General features: G+C 40.0%; 1 protein-coding gene across 4 annotated transcripts in view; it reads right to left on the reverse strand.

The window, feature by feature from the left end:
• LOC135247842 (rho GTPase-activating protein 15-like) overlaps nucleotides 1–14,182 on the reverse strand; it is a 42,449-nt gene extending 28,267 nt beyond the window's left edge. For all 4 annotated transcript variants that reach the window (XM_064321750.1, XM_064321748.1, XM_064321749.1 and 1 more), the window contains exons 1-2: nucleotides 13,955–14,182; nucleotides 8,310–9,207 (exon numbers count right to left, since the gene is read on the reverse strand). In XM_064321750.1, coding sequence (XP_064177820.1) covers nucleotides 8,310–9,140 — 831 coding nt within the window. In that variant the 5' untranslated portion in view covers nucleotides 9,141–9,207; nucleotides 13,955–14,182. The remainder of the gene's footprint in view (nucleotides 1–8,309; nucleotides 9,208–13,954) is intronic.
• Nucleotides 14,183–17,911: the final 3,729 nt, after the last annotated feature.

Consider the following 17,911-nt stretch of genomic DNA (forward strand, 5'->3'; position numbering starts at 1 on the left):
ACAGACTGTACCTTGACTAGCTCAAACAATATTCCTCTGCAGGATTACTCCCACTCTCAGATCACTTCTCTTATAACACTTGCATTCTTGTATCTTGATCTTCTAGCACTTTCATGTTGCGCTTGTATCTTCATCTAGCACTTTTGTGTTGCGCTTGTACTATCATCTTTATGTTGTACTGTAACTCTTTATCATATCTCTTGTAATCATTCCTCACTCCTAGTTTGACTTGCCATAACTTCACTGACTTAGCCTATGCTTGCTGCATGAACTACACTTGAAGTTCAATGGCTATGAATAACTGATACTTAATACTTTTTTTTTTTTTAATAAAATTTTTTTAAATTTCAATTATACAGTTACAAAACAGGGTGAAGCTGCTTCAAATCCCTCCACCAACTCCCTTCCCCCTTCAATCAAAACCCTTAGCTTCCCCTGATACTGATACTTAATACTTCATGGACCTGCGTTCTGCATTTGTTCCAATGACCTTCGGCATGCACTTATTGTCCATTGCTTTGGATAAAAGCATCTGCCAAATAACATGTAATAGCCTGTGGCACCAATGGCAGACATTGCTATTATTTGTAGAACCCCAGTATATTTCAATTAACTGTAGTGCTTCTGTGATCCATAAATCAGTAAGTTATGCCTGTATACCAGTGTAAAAATGACCCATGAAACTTATACATGTATATTCAGAAATTCAGTTTTAAATTATTTTAAAACATAATTTTGTAAATATATATATTAATCAGAAATTGTTTTAAAATGACATTTATTATTCAGTTGTAACAAAATCATGAACATTCTGATAAATATGGCATATCCGCGTTTGAGATAGCTAAGTGATCCAGACAGACCTATACTTTAAGCACCAGATATGAGATCGCTATGGGGAACTAGACGTAACCATGAGGCAAACGCACCCCCACTGGAAGAGCCTGTACCGGTACCTGTGTACCGCATAATGCGCAGCTCCACTTCTTAAACAAGTATAGTCCTCACTACGGGACTGTCACGACCGTCGTCACATTAAATATTACTTACAGCATGTTGTACACGGTATGTCATAGATAAAGTAGCACTCGGATAAATTGTTTGCTGAGTCTAGCCTTCTCGAATAAAAGTGGATAGGGTACACATGTTCGTTACCTTAAGTGTAGCCTACAATCCCGTACATGAATGTTTAAATGAGTAAACTGTAATCACATTGCGTAAAATAAATTTTAAAGGTGAAGGGCTTCGTCAGCTTTAAAACACATACGTCCATACTGTCACGATTTTGTTAATCGCCCTGTTTCCATGTTGCTATTAGCGTAATGATTGATTTTCAAAACTCTATTTTAGAAGATCTAGCCTACTTCTGAGTTTACTGTTTGACCGGATACAGAGAACAAATTATCAAACGATGAAACAGCTTTTAGAACTACAAATGAAAGTTTTATAAACTACAAGTGAAGATAAGATAATCAAACAAACTCTGAAACTCTACAGTGTCCACCACCAAATTAGTCTTCTGTAAATTGATTTACATTTTCAATATTACTGACTTAATGAGAAGTAACATAATCGTACCTTTATGAAACAGGTGTAGCCTACAGACCGCTTTCTGGAAATGAATCGTTGTTCTGAATGGGTCTTTTTTTAGAGCTCTTGGTAATTGTGATGTAGCCTAATTAACGCCTACGCGAGACGTGTATTCCAAGTTTTCGAAGTTTTCACCTCTGAGCAAAACACCAAGTCTTCCGGACTCTGGCGACCAGGTAGTCGCTGAGCTAACCTTTTGGGAGTGGTTGTGGAGCCAACAGTCTTTAACCCATTCCTTCCTAACCGCGCGTCGTGATTTAATGAGTAGGCTGAAGAATAAACCTGTTTACCTACAAGGTCTTTTAAAACGCATTTGATATTCATGGGAATTGCTTTACATTGTTTTACAGTGAGTCAGTCTAATAGCGGGTGTCTACAATCTGCCCATCCAGACAGCATAAACCTGAGTTGATCTGCACAGGTTGTCTTCTGAACTGATGCCCATGAACACTTGTCGTTCTCAGAACCACATTTGCCAAAAGACGCACGACATCGGAACCCCCGCCCCAAAAACGCTCTCATTCCTGAATAGAGAAATTAAATCCAGGTCACATCATTTGGCTCAGCACCATCACTATATTTTCACGATAGCGATATTGACATTTTCAACCGAGTGCTGCGCTCTAATACAGTGACTTTGATGCAGCTGTTTAGAACACAAGGCTATTGAATATTTTTTGTCTGTATTATTTTTGTGGACAATTTAATATTGCTGCTTTCACAATATACGAGTTGTGACACAAACATTCCACCAACTTCAGTTTTCCTTTTAGCATATCCAGCAATACACAACCAATTTCATATTGACAAAGATGCACAAAGCAACGTTCCACAAGTGGTCGAAGATTGGGGCCCCCTAGCCTTTTAAACACTCAGTTTAACTGTGCCTCTGTTTACAAAGAGGAAAGGCCCTAAATCAGTTGAGCCAGACCCTCTGCCTGTTTTCTGATTGAGAAACTGGCAATGAACAAAGCGCCTTCAGTAAGAAACCTCAGAGAGGTCCTCACAAGCTTGAGAAGCAGAAAATTAGAGGCCCTTTCACACAGGACAAGCCCAACTCTTCAGAAAAAATAGTGCAGTACCATCATTACAGGAAGTGCATAACAGGAAGTAATTTCAATACATGCTACACCCTAAGGCTACACCACACAACTCTTCTAGGACTCCAGGCTAGCTTGCTTATAGCTGGGTGATACAATATACTCCCTGTTTTAAATATAGGTTCACAAAGCAAATATGTGAAATAAATTGCAATAGCTTGTGTAGGTTAGAATTTAAGAAGAGAGGTCTTCCCAGAGACAGATAATTTTGCCTTTTGCTCACAGATTCAGGCTGGGTTCCTATAAAGCCAGTTGGATTGTTTTCATTGTGACTTTAGTGTGTGATGCAGGGTGCAATCATGTTCCATTCCTGTGTTCCTTTTCTTAGATGTAGATAGGCCATATTTATTTATTTAGTTGCTTACTGTATGATCAATAATTGTTTTATAACAAGAATCACTTTATAAAGGACACACCCCTTTGTAAGGCTTGATATTTCTGATTCAGTTTACAGATCTCAATTTTGTGTTTGGGAGGCATCTATCATGGAAACATGCAGTGAGTGCCAGTGTCACATGATGTTTTACGTGTTCCACTGAGTCTTAATATAGGAAAGTCAAATTATTCAATTTTCAACTAAATTCACTGTATTTCACATGACTTTTTAATTTTATTTTTAGCATACATGCACAATATGACCAAAAGTATCTGGACACCCCTTGGTCTGGGGCTGTTTTTCATAGTTTGGGCTAGGCCCCTTAGTTCCAGTGAAGGCAAATCTTAATGCTACACCATGCAATCTCATTCCAGATGATTCTGTGCTTTCCCAACAGTTTGGGGAAGGTCCTTGCCTGTTTCAGCATGACAATGCCCCTGGGAAGACAGCAAGCTCCATATAGAAATTGTTTTATCAAGAACAGTGTGGAAGAACTCGACTGGCTTGCAGTCCTGATCTCAACCCCACATCCAACACCTTTGGGATCAATTGGAAAGCCAACTGTGAGCCAGGCCTCATGGCCCAATCAGTGCCTGACCTCACTAATGCTTTTCTGGCTGAATGGAAGTTAATCCCTGCAGCAATGCTCTAACATCTGGTGTAAAGCCTTCCCAAAAGAGTAGAGGTTGTTATAGCAGCAAAGGGTGGACCAATTTGAGATGTTGGATGTCAGGTGTCCACAAACTTTTGGCCATGTAGTGTATTAGAACTCCTCAGGGTACCTATAAGAAGAGCATTTTCCAAAAATGTGCAAAAAAAGTTTCTGATACTGCATGTACAGATTGCTATTTCCTGAGTATATAGTGCTTGTCTATCAAACAAGTGCAATGGCATCATGGGCAAAGATGATCTAATCCTTAGCTCTGCAGTTTGTTTCCTCATATTTTATCATGAGATGTGTCATGTCAGTAATCTACTGGTTATCTAATTCTCTTCAGTAATGGCCAGATTCATAAGTATGAAAACTGAGATATGCAGAAGTGCAGCACTTAGTGTCTAGTTTTTGTAAGGATGACTGCCTCTGCGTAGTTAATTAGAACAACGTTGACTGACACAGAATGAGCTAAGAGCAGCTGATTCTCCATTACCAGGACAGCGGACCCACTACATACTGTGAGCTATTTTCTCTACAGCTGAATCAATCACACAACCCTGAACCAAAATGCATCTAGTCGTACATAGTCAGGGGGAACTCTCACTACTTAATATTTCTCCTCTATGTCTGAGACAGTGCTATCCAAAAATACCTATTGAAAAAATGGACTGTATAAGGAACATGTGTAAATTGTGATATTACTGAGAAATATACACAAGGCTGGGTCAAAAGAAACAGAATGTCACATTGTATTCACTTTTAATTCTCAGTTAATTCATCAGAAAAATTAGATGACAATAGTATGCTTTCGCTTTACATTTAGAAATGTTTTTCTAGTGAATCAACTAGCCATTGTAAACCAAGGTCTGTTCAAAAAATGCTAAGTAGTAATCTTGCCAAGAATATGTATTCCATTAGTGGCGTGTATTGCTCCTAGAATGTGCTACAGGCTTCAATTAACATTTATTCTTAACTTTGACTTCAAAGTAAATGGAACCATTTTGCCTTCTTCACAAACTCAGTTTGGCAAGTTTGGTATAGTGATTTCAGAGCTTGCCAAATTGTGTTTGTGAAGTGAAAAAAATATTGCCTATAACTTAGTGAAACTTAAGCAAAGCATGTAGATGAACTTTTCCCAAAAGCCATATGTTTCTCAAGTTTTAAAAACTTACGTACAATGCCAATAAAAAAAAAAATCAGTTATTGGTAATACATACTGTCCCCTTAAACATATTCAAAATAAGATAGTCAATGAGTTTCATACACCACAAGCCCTACCTTGTATCAGTCATTAACACCAATACCAAGTCCAGCTCGAAGCTTTGCGACCAACTCATAATTAGAAGAAAATGACCCACAACTGGTTTTCGGGATGGGACACAGCCAACCCATCACAAAGCCAAGTCAACAACAGTACACAACCCCGTGCCCAAATCTGTACCCTCCCTTCCTGTACATTCCAAACCTTTCCAGATTCCCATGTGTGATAAGAGCCCCATGGAGATTTTGAGCTCCTCATTACGTAAACCTCTCTCAAACTGAAGGTTTATGCCGACAGCAGATTTTCTGAGGAGATTGAAATTTAAACCATGAAACTTGGGCTATGGACTGAACATATGAAAAACTCTGAATGGTCAGAACTTGGACAGTAAAGACCATCTCTTGTCTGCTTCTTTTCGACATAATAATTACTTGACCAGTGGATTCCTGAGCATAGGCAGACTGCTCTGAAGGAGTTTCTTGGTAGTACCATCCTGTGCTGAGACATAGATGGCCCTTTGTTTGGGAGTCAACCCAAAGGAAACCGGAGGTTTTTTTTTCTCAATGCGAGATTCATTGAACTTCTGTAAATAATGGGGGTCCAAGTCCTTAACACCAAAACTTTTGAGCACTTACAATTTATCATATTGTATCATTAACTACCCCACATTCTTGAACACTGAAAGTCAGGTTTGTTTCATCAAATGTAAGCTTCGTTGTCTTATAATGCAGTGTCTCCCAGTACCCTCTATCTGCTCAAACTTAAATGACATCATTGCTATTATTTTCTTAGCATAACAGCCCACTTAGCCCCCACTTAACCCTCTTCATTGTTAATCTATGCCTTTTCTACTTTATACTGTACAAAAAGAGTAGTGAATTATAAAGAGATTTTCATTAACTCAGTTATGACTTGTACCATCATCATCACTATTATTCATCAAGGTCATGCTTTTATAGATTTTTATAGACATATATTTTAAAATATTTTATAGAAAATATTTGTTTTCTAAGGTATGTGCAGTCTTTCCAAGCGCAATGATATTAAATGTACTGCCCATTTGTCTGAGGTGACTGAAGTAACTATTGCATTGTGAGGGATGAGCGTACTATGAATCATTGCTTTGGAAAAGAAAACATTCTTTACTATAAAAATTAGTGCCATTACATTATACTTTTTACCATTTTCTTCTGTACAGAAAAGTGTGTATGTTAATCCTTGTAACTGTGCACCAGTTCAATGTCAGAATTACACTGAAGTCATGTTTACCAGCTCTTATAAGAATGTGGGCCTATTCATTCTCAGGGTGTTTAGTCAGCTTTAAACTATAAACAAGGAAACAGCTCCCCCCTGTGTTGCAACCACAGAAAATGTTTACATGATATCTTGTAGGTAATCAATGTTTTAATAATATTTTTGAAACTAAACTATAATTTAACCTTTATTGGACCTATTTATTTTTTATTACCTCCTGGCATGGTTGTTTATGTTTAAGAACACAAATTGCTGTCCAATCTTCATGAATGCTGCGACAGGTAACCATTAATACTCTACATTTCCAAAAGTAGTGCCAAGTGTAAAACTTGGTGGAGGAGGAATAATGGTGCTGTTTTTCATGGTTTGGGCTAGGCCCCTTAGTTCCAGTGAAAGGAAATCTTAATGTTACAGCATACAATGGCATTGCAGAGAATAGTGCATTTCCAACTTCGTGGAAACAGTTTGGGGATGGTGCTGTCCTGTTTCAGCATGACTCATGCACAAAGCAAAGGTCCTGGGTCCATGAAGAAATGGTTTAATTGAAATGCCAACTGTGAGCCAGGCCTTACACCCAACATCAGTGCTCAGCCTTATCAATGCTTTTGTGGCTGAATGGAAACTAATCCCCGCAGCCATGTTCCAAAATCTACTGGAAATCCTTCCCAGAAGAGTGGAGGCTGTTACAGCAGCAAAGGGGAATCCAACTCCATATTAATGCCCATGGTTTTGAAAAGAGATGTTCAACAAGTACATATGGGCATGATGTTCATGTGTCCACATGCTCTTGTAAATGTAGTGTATATACAGTGCAGTCCATAAATATTTGGAGAGCGACACATCTTCTGTTGTTTTGGCTCTGTACTCCAGTGCATTGGTTTGAATTGAAACAATGAATATGAAGTTAAAGTGCAAGCTGTCAGTTTCAGTTTGAGGGCATTTACAGTATATCCATATCAGGTGATTTGCTGGCAAAAGGTCTAGAGTTGATTTTAAGTGTGGCATATATTTTTAGTCTTGCTGTTATCTCTCAACATAACAACCAAAGGAGAATCAATGCCAGAAAAGCAGGCCATCAGGCTGATAAACTGACACACCCAATATTTGGCTAAATAAATTGATCAGAGACATGACCAGAATATTGGGGCTGTCAAAATCAACTGTTTGGTACATTAATGAGTTCAGCAAAAGCAAACAACCTGGTAGACAATGGCAGACCACTATAGTGCATGACCAAAAATACTTTCAATTGTGAAGAAAAACTTATTTTCAAATGTCATATCAAGAACATTCTCCAGGATGTACACATAGATGTGCCAAAGACTACCATAAAGAGACGACAGCAGCATAATCGCAAGAGGATTCACCTCAAGAAGCAACCGATTGGTGTGCCTCAAGTACAAAATGGTCAGATTAGAGTTTGTTAAAAGGTACATTAAAAATTGGAGTTCTTGAATAAAGACTTAAGAACAGCTGAGATGAGTATTAACCTGTACCAAAGTTATGGAAAGCAAAAAGTGTGGTGATAGAAAGGAACTGCTCCAAATGAACATGTGTTTCACTGGCTAAAGACAAGATTGAAGGCAAAAAGCCCCCAAAACAAACAGGAACTGAAGATGGCTGCAGTACATGTGTGGCAGAGCATCGCCAGGGCAGATACCTAGCGTCTGGTGATGTTGCTGGGTCTTCAGATTTAAGGCAGTCATTGAATGCAAAGGATTTGCAACCAATTACTAAATATGGTGCCTGAATTTAAGAATATGCTAATTTGTCCAATTACGTTTGAGCCCCTGAAATGGGGGGACGATACAGTATATAAAATGAGATGTAATTCCTAAATGGATCACCAGATATGAATGTAAATGCCCTCAGACTTACAGATGACAGACTGCACTTTAACATCATATTGCTTCAATTCAAATCCATTGGGCTGGAGTACAGACCCAAAACAACAAAAATAGTGTCTCTGTTCAAATACTTACGGGACTGTACTGTAGAACCTGTAAGTTTCTGGTATGTGCCTCATTGCACCAATGTGTTCACTTGGTATTTAGGACAGATTTGCTACTTTACCTGGATGGTAGGAGGAGGGCGAGGGGCTGGAGTGGGTGCAACAGGCGCAGCCTCAACCATGGAAGGAAGAGGAACAGAGGGGGGAGCAGGGGCTGGCACGTTGTCCATCGCTAAGGAGGCTTTGGAATTTGCATCCTGCGTGTCTGGGATCATCTCGTAAATATTCTCAGAGTCCTGTGTAGAGTCAGCCTGTTGAATGAGTTCTAATGTTATTGGAAGTTCTGGTAGTCCAATTGACTGTCGGTGTTTAGCCTCCAGTAACCTCGGCTGAGTTGATTGTGTACCTGAATCAGCAGGGCCAAAGGCACTGGGGGCTATGGTGTGCCTCTTCATGTGTTGTGAGGCATTTTTTGAGAAGGACAAGGGTGCAGAGCTGCTGCTGGTGTGTGTTTGCTGTGCATTGACAGAATCCGGGAGTCCATACTGCTTTAAGTCCTGAAGGTCTTGAGGGGTACCAAACGTCGACATTCGATCTTCGGCTCTCTTGCCACTGCTCGACAGTGAACGGAGCCTGAGCGTGACTTCGTCAGGCTTCTCGTCCAGCAGATCAACTGGACCTTGGTTCATCAAAGGCTCTGAGGTCGTCAGGCCATTTGGCCTAATGAAGTCCAACGGGGATGGGAAATCCACCGGGAGTTCTTTCACATATTTGGCAGGTATGTAGAACGGTTTGGTTTGCTCATCCTTGCGGACATGCCACCAGTGATCATTGGTCCTGGACACAAGAATGTACCGTTCGTTGGGTTTGATGGACACAAGGGCACCATCTCTGCCGGTGTACTCATACTCAAACTCCACCAACACCAGCTCTTTATTGGCCACGGATGTCATCTCAGTTATTTTCCCAAGGAGTTGTGTACGGCGAAATGATCAGGGCTGGAAAGAGGTCATCTTGGAGCTGTGAATAAAAAGTGACAAAAGAACAAATGTTCAACTGTTGCATGCTTGTACTTACAAAATATGAATAGTCAACAGCAACAAATTAAGTAGGCTTCAGTATTATAGTATAAAGTCAATGGTTACAGGCAAATGCAGTTATATCTTCATACAGAGAGGTGTCCTTCTTTTTCTATGCACCCATGCCCATGATTTTTTTGTCAGCATTAGTGAAATTGGTTTAGTGATTTATATACACTTATGTGCAAAAATCTGACGCATGAAAAAGAGTCCCAGCAATCTACATGATCTTTGGAAGGTCCTGGATTCCACAAGAATCACAAATTACAATTACAAAATAATTTGAAAGTATCTTTGGAAGATTTTCAGGTGTGAGTATTTGCTATCTGTATTGACATACAGTATTGCCATAGTTTCCAGAGGTATGTCTCCACATATTAGAAAATTCACTATATACGTACAGTATATAAGTGCAAACACTGTCAAATAGCTGTAGAGTTCAGCCTTGGTTGGATGAACCCACTGTAATGAAGTTTTTCAACTAAAAATTTAGGGAATGGCATTTAAGAGCAGAAAAAATAATTACCTATGGGATCCATTATTTACACTTTACAATTAGCAATTTAGCGCACGCTTTTAGCCAAAGTCCCTTACAAAAGTGCATTTCACATGGAAATAAACACCATGAGGGCTATATGGGTGCAGTTACAAGTGCCACCATTCAGGTGCTTTCCTCAAGACCTATGAGATAAAGGGAGAGAACAATTTGCTTTTTTAAAGATGAAAACACAGATAAATGGAAACACTAGCATATTATATGGGAAGGTATAGATTGTTTCACTTATCAACATTTATATATAAACCGGTTCCACGAGAATCAAATGCAATCTTATTGCCTTGTGCCAGGAGCAGCCAGTACTAAGCAGGTGTTTATTATGGCTTTCCAAAACACTCCCTTTGTCAGAGTGCAACCCAACCTTGACAATCAGACCTCAGAAATCCCAGAAAGCCGGGATGCTAAGCAGTTAGTGTGCAGTGGAGTGTGTCTGTGTTGGTGTCTCCTGTCTGTGTTGGTGTCTCCTTTGGGCAGGTCTGACATCACAGCCTAAAGAAAGGCAGAATGTGCAATGTTTTGCTGTCGCTGAGGGCACGTAGCAAAGGCAGGTTTTTCTAGCTTTAGATTCACACTATTTTGTTTTTAATAATTCTACCTGCCCATATAAGGTGATGCATAGTCAATACAGTTCTGTGACAATCACATTGTGAAATGTAACAAACACACAATACAGATATTGTTTAATTTTGGTGATGAAAATTAATATTTGGCTATTAAAATGAACAGAAAGAATGGAATATCAGTCATTTACAGCAAGGAGTCTCATGCTCACTCACAGAAATCTTTAAGAGCACATAAGAACACAATCCACATTTTTATCCCACTGTTGGCTTTTTGAACCAACACGCCTTTGAATAGTGTGCTCATGGCTGAATACACTAACAATGTAAGACTATCCCTCAACCTGTCTTTGCATTGAGAAAAGTAATTTACACTAAGGACCCTGAAAGTCACCCTACATGTGAAGCCCAGCTATGCAAAAATGTATAATACATGACAAAATATTTTGCTGAAACACAAATGAGAAAGAATGTGCATCCCTGTGAGAACAAGCCTTCTGTTGATCTGGGAAATAACGTATCTAACTAGATACGCTGAATGTGTTTGCTCCAGTCATGCGTTTGCATGACTGATATATTCACAATTTCTGCAAGCCACTAATTTACGACTCAAGTCTTTTGTTTTGATCTGAGAGTCTGTTGAGTATGCGAAGGCAGAGGCAGGAAGTTGCTGCTGTTCAAAACCGCATGCCCCAAAAACCCCTACCCAGAGAAATGGGAGACTGACACAGAAATGCTGCACGGAACAAGTAGCCTCTATTGTCCCTACGTCATCCAATCACTGTGCCTCTCCATATATGGCTTGTTAAGACCTACATAACCGCATGTAGCAAAACAGGGCTTACTTCTCCTGTTGCAATGCATTGGATGCAAATAGTTTATTATGAAGGTACACTCATAAAAAGAGACCAAGCAGAAGTCGACTAAATTCAGAAGCTACTTGAGTACCTGGCATTGGATGTCTTCAGTATGGTATTTCTTAACAGCTTGGTAGAAGTGTGTTCATTTTACACATAAGAAAAGGGTAAAAATTAAGGAAACATTGTTCAGGCATTCTGAAGATAATAGGGTGTTTCATAATCTTTATGGAACACTCAATATTGTTAGAAGTCTCTAATCCTGAAAGACAAAATCGCTTGCCATCATGATATGTGCATATTTGCCTTGGGTAGATGAAGAACTTGGGTAGGTGATGGGCCGTTTATAAAACTCTAAGTGGAATTTCCAGTCGTTACCGCGCAACACCCCGGCAATATCCTTCAGTGTTGTTTGCGAATGGACAGAAAACACCGGAGGATGGGCTGATTTTCCTTCCACTCTTTGTGTAATAGCATGCTCATAGAATTACTGTCATTATAGCCAAAGGCAGCTTTTTATGTAGAATGCTTGTCAAATCCAGCTCTGTCATCTGACATAGCTATCTTCCATGAACATAATAATTGACACTGGGGTGATTATAGGCAATTCAAAAATGTCTAATTTTTGTTTAAACTGTTCTTTGAAAAGAATTTAAATCTCTTGAACCAGGGATGTCAAGTCTTATACCATATTCCAGTATATTCTACAAGCAAAGCCTGATTCTCTCTCTCAGGTGTGGGGCAGCAGTGAGGTTTGAGCTCAAGCTGTATACTTTTAACAGTGACCTGTGCGCCATTAAATTTGCAGCAAGGCATGCTGGGTATGAACCTCAGAACCCTGGCTGGGTATATTGGAGTGGCTGTGGGCCTCACAAAAGCACCTGAAAAGGGGAGGAAGCACCTCGAACACAGTGCTGAGCTGGCATTTCAAATCTTGATTTATTTTCCAAATAAATATGGAGGTGCAGTTGTCTTGGCTTATTGAGATGTAATGTACTTGCTGAACGTATTTGACCTTGACTCCAGCTGTTCCACCTAGCTCAAACTGGACACCAGCTGCCAGCAGTTGTCACAGACCTAGCTCTAGGTCATCACCAGCTACCAGCTCCAGCTGGTCATCTGCTACCATGTTCCTGCTACCATGTTTCACAGACCTAGCTCTTGCTGGTCACCAGGTATGAGCTCCTCAGCTACCAAACACCAGTTACAGTTCCAGCTTATCCAGCTACCAGCTGTTTCACAGACCTATCTCTAACTGGTCACCAGCAATCAGCTCTATCTGGTCACAATCAGCTACCAACTACCAACTTCCATGTTTCACAGACCTAGCTCTAGGCGGTCACAAGCTACCAACTACCAGTTACCATGTTTCACAAACCTTGGACACGCTTATAATGCTGGGTACCAGCTACCAGCAAAAGATATTTTTTCCAGCAGGGACTTATCACAGTTAAACAAAGGAGATCCCATTACATATTTTCTGGTAGGATTGATACAGCTCCACTGTGATTCGACCATAATATAATCAATATTAACCTATGTTAGTTTAGTTAAGAACATGGTATAGGACATTAGGACACCAGAACTCTCAGCCGAGGTTTGATTGTGACCAATTGTTTTCAGACTGTGGCACTTGTCTTGCTGGTCTCAACTTGAACCAGACCACAAAGAGAGAACAGGCAGTGCTGAATCATCACTCTTTCAATTCAGTTCAGTAAGGAAGCACTTATGCCCTAATCAAAAAGCAGAATGTCAGTAGAAGCTCACTGCTTTAGAAGATTTCTTTTTCCCATTGGAAATAATTAAGAGATAAATTACAGAGAACTGGCTACCGATCAACATCTACTAACTACAATGCTAAAAATAATTGTTTATCACTGTATTGCCTCCAAGCCATTTGGCAGCTACCTATAACAGAATTATCCTACGTAACAACCACCGTTAATTACCTTAATGCTTTTACTGAGAAATATTGTCGAGGTATTATAAGGAGTGGTTATCCAGTTATAAAAAATAACTGAACTCACGTCTCAGAGGAGAACGACTAAAGTTTTCATGTTTAAATGTTGTGTTTTGCTGTCCTCATCCCAGAGTTCTCAGTAATATGACGGATAAGCTAGGTAATGTGCATGGCCCTTCATAAACATCACCAAGATCATCACTCATTTGACTTTGCTATCCACAGTATAGCTGGACGAAGCTATTCTGCTTGTCAAAGGCAAGATGAGAGAAAATGAAATCACATTTCATTTTATCTATGTGTACTACTTGGCGTCTCCAGCATGTCTATTTGGTGTGGACACAACAACTCTGAACCTGGGGTAAGAAAAGTGACAACGGTGTAGAAACTTGTACACTTTAGCTAATCCTCTCAGACATGCCACATTTGTTTTTTTTATATAATACACCGTAAGAACAGCAACTCTGCAATAAGCCAAACAATGTTTAAAGAGAAGCCCCCCTACCCCCCCTTAAAATTAAAAAAAAAAAAAATCAAAGAACAGGAAAGAAGAACTATTCTGATAAAATTATGAATGTTTACACTCCTCAAACCAACTAAGCACTAAAACTATAATAAACGAGTTCTGGAGCACTATTCACTTCATCCAAAACCATTTTAGAGGTAGTTTCAGGACACAACAAACAAGAAAGTCTATGTGTCTGGAACATGACTGTTAATCGTGTCTGTCATGAAGAGCAATCACAGCGCCGTACCTTGACAGAGAGACAGCTTGTTGGATCATCCCAGCCTTTTCTCTTTTACACCGATTCTCCGGGAGAATCCCAGATGATCTGAGGTAGTTCATTTCATCTCTCTTTTCCCCTCCCTTGCCTCTTTTCATTTCTCTTCTCACAGTTTTTTCTATTAAATCTTTCTCACCTGGAGCTCAGAGCACTGGCTCAGGATCCCTGAGCCACTGTGTGTATGTATGTGTCTGCATGTCTGTGAGTGGGTGTGTGGGTGTGTTCATGGGTTTCAACTTGCCTGCCTCTATCTGTGCTCGTTTCCTGTTTCTGTGAGTGGCTTCAGAGACTCGAGAGACAAAGGTACAGGAAGAGAGGCAGGGAGCACTGGGGCTACTAGGAGGTGAGGGGGCCCCAAGCAGAGAGACTCACACAATCCTCACAGCTCAGCATTAAACAGTCCAGTTTTCCATTTTATTCAGTGAATGTGGTGAAATGTTTGGCTGTAATGACCTGTTTACAACCACAGTGTGCTTAAGTTATTCTAGCACTGACTGTAGCAATGCAATCTCACACGTTCAGACACATGCAGACACCTTTGTGTGCACCCACACATTCACACCTTGTTTTCATTCCAAAACCTGGTTATTGCTTGGAACACGTGGTCGTGTGATAAAAGCCAACTGGAGGAATCTAGTAAACAGAACTGTTGCCCACACATAACAGAAAAACCCAAGTGGAGACGTTCACCACTGCAGTGGGCTATAATTTTCTCCATTAGGGTTAACCCATTGTGGTATGGTACACTTTCCTCAACCTGAGGCTTCTGGAAAATTATGCTAGACCTCCACTGTGACACAAATAAACACAAGAAGCACTGAGTTTAGCTATACTTATCAATTGGTTCTTCTATTTATAACTCTTATGTCAAAATATTAGTGGTTGCCAAGGGTGACGACCTCAGTGCCATTAATAACCACTGTAACTGATTCATAACCATTTGACTTTCAGCCTTTGCTTTCCATCTTACAAAAGAGTTTCTCCTTTATGTGTGACAGGTCACCAGGACTCAAAGCCAGTGTGAAACCCATCTCACAACACTGACACCACAACAGAGGTGCTTTGGGTTTGGGTGAGTTCACACTTCTGTCTCCGTCCAGTACAGAGAGATGTCTCACATTCCAAACAGTGACAGTTATTTGATACTAGGTGGGCTCAAAGATACAGATCCCTCTCACCCTCAACAGGGACGATGGCACTATTATGATATCTGAGATTATCTTGCAGCTTTGTTCCTTGTATGTCTGTTTTTTATTATATATTTTTATTTTTTATTTTCTTTGGTATGTTTTTAATATGAAACTTTTTATTTTCATATTAAATAAAGGATATAATAATAATAAAAATAACAAACTACACTGCCTGGCCAAAAAAAAAGTCGCACACTCTAATATTTTGTTGGACCGCCTTTAGCTTTGATTACGGCACGCATTCATTGTGGCATTGTTTCGACAACCTTATGCAACGTCACAACATTTATTTCCATTCAGAATTGCATTAATTTTTGGCCGAGATCTTGTATGGACGACGGAAGAGTCAAACCACTCCGTAAAGTCTTCTCCTGGCTTCAGCACCTCCCAAATACTTTCAATGGGGTTAAGGTCAGGACTCTGTGGTGGCCAATTCATGTGTGGAAATGATGCCTCATGCTCCCAGAACCACTCTTTCACAATTTGAGCCAGATGAATCTTGCCATTGTCATCCTGGAATATGCCCGGGCCATCAGGGAAGAAAAATCCATTGATGGGATAACCTGGTCATTCAGTACATTCAGGTACTCAGCTGACGTTATTGCCGCATAACGCATAATGCTGGGCCTAGACCTGACCAATTGAAGCAACCCTAGATCATAACACTGCCTCCAGAGGCTTGTACAGTGGGAACTGTAGGCAACTTTTTTTTTGGCCAGGCAATGTATAATTACATTATGCTGAAAATGGTCAAGCATTCTGCAGACAAGAAAAGAATAACAGTGTGATTAAGAACATTGAGCAATAAAATAATTTTGGGGGTTTTCTGGGTGCTCCTGTAATGTTAGTTAATCGGGCTGTGCAGCCCGATAAAGAAGTACCATAGAGAGAAACCTGGAGGGACTTGGATGGCTTGTAATGGAGGAGTATATTAATAGCAAATGTTCCAATAGCGCTCTGCCTACAGAAAGACGTTGCGCATACAATACTATCTAACTTAATGAAATAAAATCAGCTCATCAAAATGCATTCAAATTCAAGTAAGTATATGTACAAATAGGAGTTTTTAGCAATCACAGAATCTCCTCATGTAGGTTCTAAGTGAACGGGATTGACGCAGTTTCACGTAGTGCACTGATGTGCCTTTGGGCCTGGAGTCCAGGTCATGCCAGTGCTGACTTATAGTGCACGAGGTTACACTTGATTGGCCAAAGCATTACCCAACATTCTGTCAGCAGGACAGTGATTTCTGACTAGTGACACATCTGATTAACTGCATTACTGTAGTCAGCCTGCAGGTCTCATAAAAGCGTCAGCTCCGTTCTTGGAATTGCAGAATAGAAAAAAAAAAAAAGATTGGCCTGCTAAACGTCAGACGAGCCTGTACCATCTCTGCAATTCATCACCCCATCCTAAGAAAATACAATAAATTGTGTGTGTGATGTGATGTGATGGCTTGCAGAGATGGAACAGGCTTACAGTTAATTGGGTATTCCAAATTGGGGTGAAATTTGTTGTCTGTAAGCTAGCAGCTGGTAGAGACAACCTGCTTTTCAAGTAGCTATCGAAATACTGACTGCATGGCATGTCACTTAATGTTACAAACAATGCAACAGGAGAGGTAACAAGCACAGACAAGACTATTTCATAATCACAGCTAGACAAACATGACAAATCAGTCCACTCATAATTCTTTAAGGTCGACAAAAAGGCTCAGTTGTCTTTGGTATTTTGCACAGACAGAGGGCTGACAAGCCAAACCAATGATTCCTCTTTAGGGAGCAAATGTCAAATAAAAAGACGCCAAAGCCAGAACAGAAGACTGAAGTATCTATTCTGATTTTTGCGCACATTATACTTAGTTAGCCTTTCTCACATCTGGTGCTGTATTTAACTGTTGATATACAATAGTTTGTGAGAACTGAATCAGTAATTATGGGCAATATTTAATAGCAATTGCATAAACTAAATTAACAACGCACACAAAAAAACATTGTAAGTATATTTAGGATATTCGGACAAAACACAAAATGTTAAAAGAATAAGGTTTGAATATTCTATGTGACGTTTACACACCATTAAGTGCATCAGTTCAACAGAGCAGGAATGTGTAGGAACCATCTGTATCTCACAAGCTGAGGTTAGAGAAGAGTTCTGATTGTTCCTGGGTTAAAGTACACAAGCAGCTGTACTTCCGCTTTTGAACTACGTATCTCATACGAGAGCCTGGTAATGAGATACATCTCACTCAAACATCAGATGCAATGAATATATATATATATATATATATATACACATACATTAATCTCTTCTTCTAGTAATACGCTCTGCAGAAGCCCTGACTGCAGATGACATGGCTCCTTCCTGGGGCACAGCTCTTCAGTCAGCTGACTGCTGAGGCTGGCTGCAGAGCTACAGCCATCTGAGCAGGTGCTTCCCACTGCATCCCCCCATTGCCCTTCTGCATCTCAGTACTTAAACTAGTGTCTCCGTTAGCGTGTGGATTTGCACATAACGCACGTGGTTCTTGTACCGTTTGTTCAGCCGATACGCCCAGGATCTATGAGTACTATCAAGGAATGCAAACAACACAAGGCGGCCTACACAGTGCCATTGTGTGGGGCAAACTCATACTACAACATGTATTTATGTTATGTATTTTCATTTTCAGATTTTGTGTGTTTTTTTTAGATGCAGATTTTGTGAACTGCCATCTGACTGCAAATTGCACCCTGTT

The sequence above is a fragment of the Anguilla rostrata genome, chromosome 2 (genome assembly GCF_018555375.3).
Source record: "Anguilla rostrata isolate EN2019 chromosome 2, ASM1855537v3, whole genome shotgun sequence".
NCBI lineage: Eukaryota > Metazoa > Chordata > Actinopteri > Anguilliformes > Anguillidae > Anguilla > Anguilla rostrata.